Genomic DNA, 15,103 nt, shown 5'->3' with positions numbered 1-15,103 from the left:
GGGGGGGGTGGAAGAGAGAGAGAGAGAAAGAGAGAGAGAGCAGGAGTTATTGGCCTGGTTTAAAAGGCTCTTTTTAAAAGGCAACTACAAAGGCACATCTTCTTTCTCATGCAGCTGACTGATCTTTTTTCTCAGTAACACATCTATGAATACACACACACACACACACACACACACACACACACACACACACACACTTCAATATCTGACCTTAATATCGAATAACAGCCTATTTGTTTGAATGCTTTGTGGTTTGAATCACATGTTGCTATTTTTTTGTTGTTAAGTTGACACCTGTAACAAATCATGGTAACCATGAAAGTGATTTAATTTTCTGTATGTGAGTGTATTAAAATAAAAATGTCTCCCTCTGGTGGTGAAAGGAACACCTGGCATTCTCATATCATTTCACATCCTCAACCACCTTTAGCCATACTGTTTGGGCTGCTTTTACCTTATGTTATAGTTTCTGTGCTGATTAATAATTTTTTGCTTTTTTGTCAAAATGTCAGTGTTTCCTCCCAAAGCAGTCAGATACAGAGGGGCACAGATGGAGAGATGGCATAATCGAGTGAAATAAAATCAAAATTTTTCTAGCTTAGTGCCAATTGCCAGAAGCCCTGACCTTAAGTGTAACTCATCACTCGGTTAGCTACCCCTGTCACAGTTAACGCGATCATCCTACATTAAAGAAAATGAGAAGTGCAGCAATTATGGGAGAAAGGAAGAAAATGGGATCAAATTTAAAAGCCTTTTAGACATGGAGAAAAGCTCAGCTGCTGTGGAATTTAACTGAAGGGGCTTCGTGATCGGTATATTACAGCCAATATATCTGGATGATAGCCTGTGATACCCGAGCTTTCAAACATTAATTCATCATACACTGATCAGCCACAACTTTGGCTCTCATGGCTAAGCTTTGTCTTGCTTGTCTTGGTGTTTGTGCTGTTTTATTGCTCTTTGTCTGCGCCGTGTGGGAGAGCAGGAAATTTGGTGGAAAACTGTTTTGAAAGTGAGTCATGTCCAGTGCTGATAATGTTTTTCATTGCTTTTCTGTTTTTCTTCCCATGAGGGAAAAAAAGTAGAAATAATTCCAAAATAGATCACACAGTCTTGTTTTTTATTTTTTATTTTTTTACACAGGACCCAGTTTCTGGTGTACAAGTCAGTTCAGGTTTCAAAGTTCAGAGTAAATGTGTCATATTTAATAATATTTCTGGCTATTTACATAGTTATAAAATGTTATCAAGACTCAGATTATCTGTGAATATCTAACTACCAACACACACACACACACACACACACACACACACACACACACACCTATATACCCACTCTGTGTCCAGCTGCTGTAGTTAATCCAAGCCGACTAGACCTTCAGTAACAGTGTTTTCTGTCGTGCTGCCTCAGCCGCTTCTCTGCGTTCATGTCTGCTCTCCTCTTATCAGCCGGGTCATTGACACTTAGAACACACAGAGGGAAAACAAGCACACTGTGGCATCCTCATTATAAATGTAAGGAATTAGAATTGTTATAATTGTTAAAAAAATATGAAGATATAGTGTAAATGAAAGTGGATAGAGAGATAAAGTTGACATGGGGAACTTGTTGGCAAGAATCTGCTTATTTACACATCCAGCAGACTTAGATAAATAATATCATTCAGTTGTCTTTCTGACCACCTGATGAATAAAGTCTAATACACACTCTCCTCTTAGCTCTGTTTTGGTCTCCACCGGCTCCTGAGAGAAATATCTGTGTCTTTACTCACCAGCTAGTTACTAACTTTGTCTGTTTGTCTTTTGGTGCTCAGCAGCGAGAGTAGAGCGGCTTTATCAGGGTTTATCTGCTGCTCCTGAAAACAAGGTTGATGAGAGCAGTGAGAGTAAACCACAGTAAAGCTGCTGGCTTTAAAACAAAAACAATGAGCTGAAAGGCCCTAAACTCCACTGAGAATAGGGTTTTTTTTCACTATGAAGAGACCCTCTCACTTTACACTTGGTCATGCGATCCATTGTCGATGTTAAAATATTGATTACGGCAGTTTTAAAGACACATATTTGGCCTATGTGTTTCAAAATGTGAGCAGAGCGCCATAGAGAGTAGACTTAAATATTTCTGTCTCAAAAAGGTAAAAGATGCACCTCCTTCTCATCCTCCTCTTTATAACTCTGCTACATTACTCTTCCACTTTTTACTTTCCTCCTCTCCCTGAGATGTTTCAGTCCTCAGGCTTGCCCAGAAGCCCGGCCGCTGGTCTAGGCCCCCAAGTGTGAGACTCAGCTACACATAATTTTCTTTTCTTTTTTTTTCTTTTTTTTTTTTTTTTTGGTGTGAAAAATAATGTCATTAATACTGCCCAGACGGCTAGCAACGTCTCTGTGGGTGGGTGTTCCTCTAATAGAGCAGATTTGTTTAGACAGCAGAATTGCTGATCAGCTTATTATCCATGCCTTTTTAAGTCTGCCTTTATGTACCTAGCTGTTACTGGAAAAAACTGTTACGCGAGTTGATGGCAAGATTTACGTCTTAGGAAGCAGAAGAGGAAGAAAGTGCTGAGAAACGTAGACACAACAGAGACAAATCTGTTTACTTCACAGATTTTCGTTATGTGGTCTGACAGGTGGGATTCATTAACCCCGCAAACTGATGTGGTAAACCCCCCCCCGAAGCATGAGCTTGTAATCCCTGTGGGACTCTTCATAACTCTGCCTGCTCTGCTTCATACATCCCAGAGCTGCAGTAATCTCTAACTGTACTCCACGAGCACATATTTCTTTCCCTCTCTGTTTTCTCTGCCTGTCTGTGCTCCTTCTTTGTATCTGTCTGTTTCATTCACACAGGCACATGCACACATCCAAACACCCACAGCATCGACACTGCACTTGCACAGCTGTCACACTTGTTGTCGCCTCTCTGTGTTTTCCGTGCTGCTTTCTGACCAGAGTGCTTGCTGTGTGGGAGTTGCAGCTTTTTTTTGCTCATCCACACATAAACACACATCTTCCAGTCTCGGATCTCGTCAGACCTATCACGTCCGTGCGAGATCACAGAAGACCTGCGAACCAATGCAGTTCCTGGTACCTTAGTGTTTAACGCTGCCTGTGGACATGCCAGACGACCCCCCCCCCCCCCAAACCCCAACCCTCCTTCACAGTCACCCTCTCCAGGGGGCTTTCGGTCAGTCTTTCCACATCGGTGAATATTGTACAGCACTTGACCGTCTAAGCCCTCATCACACTGGTTACCCCACCCAACAACCCACCCACCCACTCACCAGACTTTCTGCCCCCCTAGTCAGCTTCAGGCCTTCACCCTATTTCCCTCACACCTCATGACAAGCACATGATGTGAGAATGGCCATGGCTCAGGTATTAGCTGAGACAAAAACTGAAAAAAGTGAGACAAAGGGATAAAGACAAGCTTGTTGCACTGGTGAAACACTTTGTTGAACTGAGGTTGTTCCTTTATGTCTGGAAAAACATGCAGGGCTTTTTCTTTTCTTTTCTTTTCTTCATGTTTCAGAGAAATCATGCTCTTAAGTGTAATCTTATGATAGTGTGTTATTGCCCTCAAGTACAGATCAAGTACAGTTCCTCACAGTGAAGAATATAGATTTAAAATAAAAAGAAAAGAAAAAAGACTAATATTGGACCATGCTGACTTTTTTTCACAGCAGACATTTTGACTTGTTATAGCAGGAAAAAAAAGGTGATTCTGGATTCTGTTTAGGGGAGCTAGTTTCAGCCCCCTGTTGTTATGCATGCTGGTTCACTGTCATGACTTACTGGGATGCTTGATGGAGCAGCTGGGGTTGGTGCTTCCCTGTAAAACATCATGCCATCAGTTCTCTTGAAGCTAAAGGAAAAGTAGAATACGCTTATTTGCTTTCTTGAGTTTGATAAGAAAATCAATACCACGCTCATGTGTTGTAATATAAGGTTGGAGTTTAGCTAGCTTAGCTTTAAGAGTGGGAACAGCTGCGTTTATATTTTGTGTGTCTACCCTTAAAAAAGAAAAGAATTGTGGTTTTGCAGGGAATTACTGCCATGTTCAAGTCAGAGTCATCTGATGCTAAAAAAAAAAAAGTGCACAATTGCTGCACAAACGCAAGCAAACAGGGCTGTCTCAAGTCAGCCAAAGTCCATTGTTAAAGTTAATTAAATGCTCGGTGCTTTACTGGACAAACATGGTATTTTTAACTCGCATCCATCCAACTCCACAGTAAAACAACCGTAATTTCAGTTCAAATTAGACTCCTGCGCCATTAATAGCGTTTTATAGCAAAAAGTTTGCTTGCAGCTGCCATCTTGAGCTGTCTGATGACGTGAATATGGAAATCTTTACCATCATTACCTTCCCACTCACATGATGTGAACGAGGCACGTGCGCGGGACTAAGCTAACGTCTCCTGGCTCCGACTTTATATTTAACAGACTTACAACCATTCCTAAAATGTCAAAGTCTTTCTCCTCACTTTAAATCTTGGACTGAATCAGTGGGAACCAGCTTTTATTTCTATCCTCAAGTGTGTCTTTGGCACACCTGAACATTTCTCTCCCCCTTACGTGACTGTTGGATGCCATATGATGTTGCACAGTCTGCACACTTTTCCCCAAACAGCCACTCCTAAAATACACACACGGAAAGACACACGCAAACAGAGCTAGATATTGCTCACAGGACTGGGTACAAAGCTGTGGCAGTCAAAACAGGAACAGCATGATATGCTTTTTCCCTCCTGATGCAGCGGCCTGAGCATTAGATTCCTTCGGACCAAAGTATTTTCAGCAGTGGAAAAGATTTTCATGTCACATACAGCTGAGCTAAATTTGTTTGATATTTACATGATGAAAATGAGTGGAACATCATGTCACAAGGATAGTGAACATATGTTTTTAGGTTTAAAGTGAGCATCTTATCCTTGTAAAGCTAAAGCAGGTAGTCTGCCATGTGTGCATGCTTGTATAATGACATGTGGGCTATATGCAAAATGTATGGATATTATTATAATAGCTCATTCTCTGATGAATTCATTTGTGAAGTTCCTATTATGCATCCTCCCGTCTCTCCTAACCTTTCTTCTCCCTCATTTCAGGCTCTTAACCTCTGCCTTTCTTCTCTCATGTTTCTCCTCCATCCTCTCTTCTCTTTTTTTATCCACCTGCTCTTGTTCTCACTCCAAGAACTCGAGGAGCCTTTCTCTCCTTCCCTCTCCCTCACTGCACCGCAAACTGCTTTGATAGAAGTGGTTGGTTTATTAAAACACTATTTATACTGAAGATCTGTTCATATTATATCACAACAGCGCCCACTCCATTGTATGTAACCTCTCTTCTTTTAAATTTTTCATTGTCAGCTCAGCTTTTGATTAGAGAACAAATTGCTTCCCACAGACTCTGCTTTTCTTTCTGGAAAGACACAGGAAACTGCAGCTTCTCTTCTCTTCTCTTCTCTTCTCTTCTCAGCAGGGACAACTTATCTTTGAGGCAAGATAAAGATGATGATGTGTTGAAATGAACCCAAGTCCCTGTGTAATCTTTTGTCTCTCTTTCTCCTGCTGTTCATCCCACAGAGACCTTTGAGGTTCTGATGAGGCAGGCGGAGAATCACACTAACGCCGTCCTTCAGGAGTCTTACCGCAGCATGGCTGATCAGGCCGTGGGGCCTGTGCGGGAACTCTTCACCGACATCGGCCTCTTCCTGCTGGGATCTGAGCTCAGCGTCGATGACTTAGTGCAGCGATTCTTTGACGCTCTCTTCCCACTGGTCTACAATCACCTCATCAACCCAGGTCTCAGCGACATATCACCAGGATACGCCGAGTGTGTGAGGTCGTCAAGACGTGACGTGAGACCTTTCGGTGGGGCGCCTGGCCTCCTGGCTGATCAGATTTCTCGCTCTGGTGTCTCTGGGAAGCTTCTTCTTCAGGCACTGCACCTTGGCATCGAGGTCATAAATACTACAGACCACTTACAGCTGAGCCGCGAGTGCAGACGGGCCCTGCTCAAGATGCACTACTGTCCTCACTGCCAGGTATGGATGCATGTCTGTGAAGTGAGTTTATCGATCTGAATTAATGAAAGTCTTCACCAGAATCACTGATCCCCCAAAGTAATTTCCTTCATAGGGCTTAACCCAGTCCAAGCCCTGCATGGGTTACTGCCTCAACGTGATGCGGGGCTGTTTGGCAAGCATGGCAGAGATTGACACCCACTGGAGGGAGTTTGTTCGCTCGCTGGAGGGCCTGTCAGCGCGGATGCATGGACCTCAGGATTTAGAGCAAGTGCTCCTGGGAGTTCACACGCTGCTTCATGACGCTGTCGGGCAAGCTCAGAAAAATGGACCCCGGCTCTCAGCACAGGTAAGGGCATCTTTGAGGAGACTGTACCGGGGCTCTGTGAGAGGTGAAAACCAGTATCACCAGTAAATCTGACAGGGTGAATAAGAGAAGAATAGATAAAGGATAAAGCATTTCAGTCCTGGGGTGATTTTTATACTGAATTACACTGCTAGTCAAGTTGCTTACGCCATGTCAGATACACATGGGGTGAGGAGACCGGAGTTAAATCGCTTGAAATTGCACGTACCAGAGCAGGACAAACACTCTCCAAAAAGAGATCCATGTGGGCAGTGCAACAGCAGTCAGGAACTTAAACTGCCAGCCAGACAGAGAAAGACAACAGCTACTCCTCAGGCTTAGACTCATTTACCCACACTAGAAAGCCTTTATCCATCATCACCCATAGAAGTTGAACCATAAAGTCTTTATTTTCACATGTCTCTGTTGATGCTAATTGAGGTGAAGTGAATGCCCCTGGATATTTGTACCTGAACTGCACTGCCTCTGCTGTGCTAATTGAGACACCACAGCTCCATCTAGTGGTCGACTGGTGTGACTGCTGCTTGACAGGCTGCACAATGCAGTACATCCAGATATTGGAGATGATGGGCTTGGCTGCACTAATGGCCATAGTATAAACATCTGTCACTCCCGCAGCTAAAATAAGGCAGGTTTGTCATGCACCAGAACAGTTTAACAAGATTTGCAAAGTCTCAAAATGCAAGTTTCCACCCGGAGTGTTTAGATCTAAATTTGTGTCTGTCTCTTTGGGTAATAGGTGCATAAACTGTGTGGCCCACCAAGCAGGAAGCCTGCACAGTCAGCCAACATCCAGCACAGCAAAAGCAGAGAATCCATCCCTCTTACTGCAGCCATCAGAGCGTCTGGAGACTCGCTTGCTGTCAGGAGAAGGTAAGTGGGCGAAAAATGCCAAATAAATTATGTACACATAAAAAAAAGTGTCATTTTATGATGTTAGTTCACCAAATCTACAAATGATGTGTAAAACATTTTGATAAGCAAGTTAATTATAGGCGTGCCTCCATGTGGCTGCTTTTTCAGGGAATTTCTGAACAGTCTACGTCACTATCGCACCTACTACGGTGGTCTGGCAGATCAGCTGTGTGTGAGTGAGCTGGTCTTTGGTGACGGGATGTCCTGCTGGAACGGAACTGACATGGTGAAAAGGTTTGTTTTAAAGAATTTAACAATACAGACGGATGACAAATAGAATAAAACAAACAACGAGTGTCTTAATAAGTCAAAGAGCCATGACGTGACGCAAACAAAACGGCCTCAGTGCTTTTTCTTCAGCTGTTGGAGGGATGAGCAGCACTCGTCAAAAAGAGATCCCCCTCAGCTGTTACATACATGGTTTCAATATCTCCCATCTCCCGGCAAGTTACTTTCTTCTAACCATTCAGTGAAGCCTCTCATGTTTTTCATGAAAACATCTACATTTATGTTTTTCCAGTAATTTATTCACGTTTTTTCTTTCATTTGTCACCCATCTGTTGTCTTTGTCGACCTACGTGTCACAGCATCCAGACACACGCGCCCAAACATTCAGAGGTATAGGAACTACATACCTCACATCCCTTATTTTAAGCATTCAAACTACAGGCAATCATGCATATGCAGTATTTTCACATGATCATAAAGTTAAAATGATAGAAATTATTATTATTATTTTATTTTTTCGCATGTGCACTTGTGTAAAAAATAATACACATACTCGAGCACATGAGAAATCAATCCTTTGACTTCAAAGTTTTCCTTGTTGCTATTTCATTTTCATGTTTGAGCTTCTCTGTGCAGAATGACACATGAACAGTGTTGGTTTTCACACGTATCTGCTGAAAAGGGAAAGTTTTTCCGTGCTCACCTTAAATCTCAGTTTAACACCTGTATGTTATTGCAACCAGACTGACAGCCAACTTTGGTTTGATAATCAGCTTACACAAATGTGATGTGGAAACTTATATCTGTTAATTAGGAGAAATCTTGTGTGTCTAACAGTGAAACTTTTGCAACAAAAATAATAGTGTCTGGATTTTTCAGTGAGGGAAGAAGGGGTAGATGTAATTTTAAGAATTTTTAATTAGGTAATCAAACTTTTTTTTATGAGGCGAAAACATACCATTCACAAAATATAATCATTGAAAGCAGTATTTTTTTTGTGTTAAAAGATTTCAGGGGGGGATCCTTAACGTTTGTGTTTTATTGATATCATTAGGATATGAAACTAATCCTCAGTTTAGTTTCTAGTTATTGCTATAAAACAAAGATTGTTTAGGCAGAGATCTGATTTCTGGTTAAACTAAATCTTGTTTCTTTGGTTCAAAACCTAACTGGCCCTTTAATTTCTTGAAAACCTCCCCATATTCTGCTGGCAGATAGACAATTTAATGAGTTAACAGGGGTGGAGACATGTCCTTGCAAGAGGTAATATCACCTCAATGCACAGTCATTCCCGTGAAATCTTGGTTTGCTTGAAGTCGAAAGGTTTTCAGTTCACTTTGTGATCCTGGAATGAGGAGGCTGTCTGTACACCGTCTGACCCTGGCCCAGTTCACACAAACACACACACACGCAAACAAACACCCCTCACATATATACTGCCCCCACGGACAAATTGAAACCAATGTAGAATTAATCTATTAGCTGTTAGTACCCACAGACATAGATCTTGGATATGAATGGTTGTGAACTGGAGTAGACAAACTGGCCTCTTTCATAGTATCAGTCAGCGGCCTTGTCTCCACTACATCACAGCTCTTGATCTTAGCCGTGCTGTCATCACTCAAGGACCCCCTCATATATCCCCAGTCTGTGGTTGTTCCTCTTAACTGTCAGCCGCTGTCAGCGCTGTAGAAACAGCAGGTGGGCCTGTATTTCGAACCAGGGTGAGGTTGGACCTGCTGGTTCAGGTTAGAGCGTCCATTGTAAAGGATGACAGCCTTGTTGAGATTGTTTCACAGCTGCTGTGTGTAGGTAAGAAAGAAGGAGGCGTACAAGGGGAAGGAGGTCTTTCACAACCTTCTTAGCAACCGGAGAAATTCGCAGACTCCTCAAGAATGTGTGGTTGCGTGTTGCTCTAAAAAATGACATCGCTATGGAGACAAACCCTCAAGGTTAAGTGTCACTCTGACATTAACAGTTTACTCTTTTCATCTTTTATTATTTTCCAACACAACGCCTCAAGTTTCCATTACAAAAGAGGCATCCATCTTTGAGAATAGAGATGTTTCTCATGTTGGTGGAGAAGGAGGCAGGCCAGCAGGCTGCAAGCTGTCTATCATCTCTGCCAGCAGCCTCTGGGAAATGTTTATGGTCCGCGGGCGTTCCTCAGCCCTCTAACCCTCCCTCCTCTTTCCCTCATTCACACAAACACTTATTGATAGAGACTCATTCACCTCTGGTTTACTGACAGATTTTCATTTTGATTGAGCCATTACCAAAAAAAAGTGAAGGAAGAAAGCTGAAGAATTGCGAGTCATTAAAAATCGAGGGAGACGTGGCTCTCTGAGGAGAGCGAGTCCCTGCAGCTCAGCAGGCTTCCTGCAGATCTACAACCCTGTGCTGCTTTCTATTAGCCTAGAACCATAGATGAGTGGCTGGGAGTCAACACAAGCTGAGACAAAAGCAATAAATAACCTCCTGCCTGTGGGTCATAACCCAACATCCACTGAGAGAGAGGGGAATAAAACTCACTGCCGGATGGTGGCTGATTTACAGAAGCTTATCGAGGCCTCAGAGACCTTAAACGATTGGTTCAGTGTGTATGTGTGTGTGTATTAAACTGTACATACGAGTGTGTGCAGATGCCTTTTTATAACGGCTCTTTGCATGTGCTGACGCAGATTGTTTTATGGTCTTAAAGATGCGGTGAGTTGCACCAGAGCTTTGCCTTATTTAATGAAAAGACGGATGAGCACAAAAAACATGACAAGGGAGTCTGAGATTTAAGGGAGATTTAATGCATGTCCTCATCTGGGTCCCTGGTAAACAAAAAGATAAAGAACAATCAGATAAGATCATAGAGGAAGAACACAAGCAGCTTTCATCTCAATGTCTATGTGAATATACATGATGGGGTCTCGCTTCAGGGGAGATTTAGTAAGCACATTCTTTCTCTCTGTTTGTGTCTCCCTGTCTCCTTGTTTGTCCCTTGTTTATACACTCGTATTTTAAGGGGCAAAATGGATTGGATGTGAAATTTTCTGCTTAGTATTCTGGCGTATTAACAGTGTTTGCACCTTTTGGGTAATTTTACCTGAAATAAGCCCATAATGTGTAGGTGTTGAAGGTGTTATTGTGCTCACAGCAAAGTGATACTAAGTAGGAAAGAAAAAAAACTATCAGATTATTTTTTGGCTGTTTTGCAGATTTGTGCATGGGGTGTCTCAATACTATTTTGGTATGTGCTAAGTACAGGCAGTTGTCATCATACATTGTACGAGTTGTAGTCTTATTTACTTTTTCACCAAATTTGGCCACTTTAAAACTTTTTAGACTTCAGAATTTTAAACTTTATTTTGACATGGTTCTTATTTAGCTGATTGTTTTGAAACAACAATTTAGCTCTGAGAAGCTTTTATTAAACCTGCTATATCTTGGAAACAAGGTGTAAACACGGCACTGACAGTTATAATCTTTTAAGCTTTTAAGAGTAGATAAATCAGAAAAATTTTCACTTTTTTCAAAGGTCAGATCTTTTTTATCGGGAGTATGATACTAGAACTCAGGAATCTTAAGTTATTGGCACTAGTATTGAAAAATTATAATCCATATCTAGCCCCAGTATGCAGGTGTACAGTTTGAAGGGCTGGTTGTGCTCTTAGATTTGTAACCCTGCAAGACTAATTAAAAAGCTCTGACAATTTTGTCACTGGACAACAAGAGATACAAAACGATAGAGAAACATCTTCCAAACTGTGGAAGTGTGAGTGATTATCTTTTGTTGGAGACACCGTCCCCGTTTGGGCAGAAAGGTTAACACATTCCCACATGCTTTCTTCATCCGTCATGGATACACACACACACACTGCAAGAATGGCAGGTTGCCATGCGCTGCCCCTCCCCTGTTAGCACGCATATGCACACACGCACACACACGCACACACGCACGCACACACACACACACACACACACACACACACACACACACAGCAGTTATGGTGGCAGACAGGACTTGGATAAAGAATGAAACCGTGCAGCGCTAGTTCCAGCTCCCTTTTTTTTTTTTATCTTTGTTTCTCTGTTAGAGTAACTGACTGACAAAGACAAAATTGCATTAGTCATGGGAAGAGATTACAGGGATCCTCATTCCTTTTCAGTTGCCACACATTTACTTGCTAATTCAGTTTGACACCGAATTTTTAAAAATTACATGTGAGCATGTGCAAGGTCTCAAATCTATTTTGGAATCTATTCCATTATTTAAAAAAACAAAAAAAACAAAAAAAAAACGTCTTTTTTACATTCTCCCTCTGCATTGGGAGACAACAACCAGGAGTTATAGCAGTGCTAAAAAGCTACAGCCTCAACAAGTATGAGTGTGATGTTTTATTCATGATTACCTCCTCCGGTGTAGTCTCGCTTTAATTCATCCCCACCTGCAGTCTGTCTTACGGCTGCCAACACACACCAGGTGTTTGGCGGTGTGTTTATATTTTCAAAGTGCCTTTTTCTAATTGAGTACAACAGTTTTTTTATTTTTACGATAATAAGGCAACTGACCTTGCATGCTGTTGGAATTTAACACGCAGGGATGAGTACTGCGGGATAATGCTGTTGTATACGTATTGAAAAAGATGCTTGAAGACAAGCGGGCAGATTTGAGTGTGGCCTTTCATTTAATAGGCCACCATTCATGCTGGAGTGGCTGTCTGAGCACTGACCTTTGGCCTTTCCTGTGTCTTTTCCTGCCCGGTTAATCCTGAAGAGGTTAATCACATGGTAATAAGAGCCTTGGAGTCGTGGAGCAGACCTCTTCACAGTGTGTGGCCAGTTAACAGAGGAAGGGATTGATTTTGTAAAAGTAGGTCTGTGTTCCTCTGTTCATTTCTGTTCGGTTCTATTCCTCATGCGACTGCTTCGTCATTTACCTATTTCGTCATTTGTCTAATTTTCGCTTCGTTCCCCCTGCTAGTTCGTGAAGCTGAGATGATTTGCCTTGGCTTAACTGAAATGACAGCATTTAAGCTCTACTAATAGGAATCCACTGAAGAAGCATCAAGAGCTTAGGTTATCCCAGCCTGCTCAGGGAACATGCTTCCTCGTTTATAGGGCTGTCTGCGCCTCATTGCGAAATCCACACGGTGTTCCCATCAGGGGACAACATGTGTTGAATAATAAAATATTGCACTGCTTCCCAACCTTTTCAGCTTGTGGCCCCTCATCACAGGTCACTTAGGGCCAATTTTTCCTTCCTGGAACAATTTATATAAATAATATGGAGTTAAAATGATCCAGGAATTCACAAGAACAAAAACAAATATTCAACCAAAGTCCTATAAAACCACATTCATGTTGCAGAAATGTATTTTTCTGCTTTCCATTGCTGGTACTCAAATCATAACCCCTGAGATAAACCTTGCAACTCTTTGAAATCATAGGATATACAGTATATAAACCTTGATGTTCTGTCTGGGGAATTGGAGACCCTGCCTCTCTTCGACAGCTCAAAAAAACCTATTTGACATGATATTGAACTGATGACAAGTTACAGAAGTCTGCTACATGAGACAATGCACTACTTCTGTTTGAGCTGTGCATCTGTGACTGGCAGCACTTTTTACACTTTACTACCCTCCAGTCTAAATAAAGTTTATATGAATTTCTATTATTGGAGTTTTATAACAGTTTGTTATTAAGAAGTCAAACGGGGATTTACACCTCTCTGGGGTCAAATCAACAGTATAACTGTTGATACAGAGCCTGGTAAAACATGAAGTGTTTGGTATTTAGTGATATAACAATGCTTTATGGTCATTTCTGTGTTTTGTCACCTTCATCAAATGCACAACCCCAGTTTAAGGCAAAGGGAAGATTACTATTTAAATAATTAAACAATTTTTTTTGCCATCATTATTTTTACAAATTCATTAGAAGACTCTGGGACTCTGAACAATGAGGAAGTGAAGCCAATTTCAACAAAACATAAGGGTTAAGAATAATTGCATTAAGTCAAATTCATATTACATATACATATGGTAGGGAGCTCTCCAGATGTGCAGCCTCCAATAAACATCGCAGCTGGCTTTCTTTGTTCAGTGCATATATTGATTCCCACTTTTGATCCATTAACAAACCTGCTGACAGAGCTATGGTGTTGCATTCAGTGAAATGACTGTGGTCACTGAGGTTGTAAATCCAAATGCTTTTGTGCTTCAGCCCTGATTTAGTGCTGTTATAAGTCTCTTTGACCAGCAGGTGGAGCTCTGCACTTTGGGTTACACACACACACACACACACACACACACACACACACACACACACACACACACACACACACACAGATGCGCACAGAATCACACACTAGAAACATGCCAGATTGCTGATCACTCCACTGCTTCTCTGCATCAGTTTTGATGATGTATGCCGGGGAGTGGTGGTTCCTATCCATGTTGTCCCTGACGGTGACAGACAGAAAACAAAATTTAAATGATAAACAGACACACTGCAGAACATCAAGTCTCACCGCCTCTTCTCGCGTTTGTTAGCAGTGATGAACTGACCTAATTTTGAATGGGAAGGAATAACCTTTTAAACATGCACTGTCAAATATATTATGCATAGCTGTCCTCTTAGTCACTCTCATGCGAGAAAGGAAGAGACTTGTTTCCTTCCATCACATGAAAAACAGAAAAAACAACTTGAGATGAGTGTAGTATAGAATCCCTAGTACCTCAGTAAGGCTACCAACAATTCATAAAGTTGCATTCAAATATGGCTGAGAGTTTTCTCTTCCTGCCTGGAAACCAACTGGGTCATTTTGGTGTCTTGTCGGATTATCAGTTTTTTTGTTTTAACTTGTTCTAAATCTTTTGGGGCAAACACTAAAAACAGGAAAGAACGAACGTTAATTCACTAATTCACACATCCTAAAATTAGACAGAGGGACAGAGACGGTGTGGGCTGATTGGACAGTTCTGATTAAGAGAGAGGGGAGAAAGATGAGAAGCAGAAAAGAGGAGAGGTGACGTTCTTGAAGAGCTCCTCTGTATCGCGACAGCTGGCTACTGCAGATAACCACAAAACCACTGGAGCACTTGAGGTCTGGGTGCTGCATGGCTAGGGTTCCACTCCAACATGACCTTATATCCTGCCTGGGTTTTAGATGCGTGGGCTCGGTCAGAGTACCACATCCTGACGATTATCCCAAGTGACAGAATCAAGAAGTCTGTCTGGCTGACTAAATTGAGTTCATAAATCCCTCTTGAATGTGTGTGTGTGCGTGCTTGCATGTCTTTCTGCTTTTGCCCCCCCCCCCCTCGTTTTTTGAATTATGCAAGATTGCTCTGAACAGATAAATTTTCAATCTTGCTCTCTGGAAATAGAGAGATGTCATTTATTTGTGCTCAGATATTATCCCTGATGTTGCTACAGTAACTGCCAGTGAAACCACTGTGCAGAAGAGGCAGTAAATTCAGAGTTAGCTGGTTGCAGGTGGTGCATGTTTGTGTATATATCTAGTCCCATTCATTTTTTTTCCTCTCCCTTTTGCTTCACGAGCACTGCACCCCCCCACCCCCC

General features: G+C 41.9%; 1 protein-coding gene across 1 annotated transcript in view; it reads left to right on the top strand.

The window, feature by feature from the left end:
- The window catches only part of gpc5a (glypican 5a), a 124,564-nt gene that overhangs the window by 21,948 nt on the left and 87,513 nt on the right, over positions 1-15,103 (top strand). Inside the window, exons 3-6 of the mRNA XM_023424302.2 lie at positions 5,576-6,036; positions 6,131-6,364; positions 7,122-7,255; positions 7,406-7,531. Of these exons, the coding sequence (XP_023280070.1) occupies positions 5,576-6,036; positions 6,131-6,364; positions 7,122-7,255; positions 7,406-7,531 (955 nt within the window). The remainder of the gene's footprint in view (positions 1-5,575; positions 6,037-6,130; positions 6,365-7,121; positions 7,256-7,405; positions 7,532-15,103) is intronic.

This window comes from Seriola lalandi, unplaced genomic scaffold (assembly GCF_002814215.2).
Source record: "Seriola lalandi dorsalis isolate HSWRI2012SDOR001 ecotype SW California unplaced genomic scaffold, Sedor1 jcf7180002054735, whole genome shotgun sequence".
Taxonomy (NCBI): domain Eukaryota; kingdom Metazoa; phylum Chordata; class Actinopteri; order Carangiformes; family Carangidae; genus Seriola; species Seriola lalandi.
This window is presented reverse-complemented; position numbering and strand designations above follow the sequence as displayed.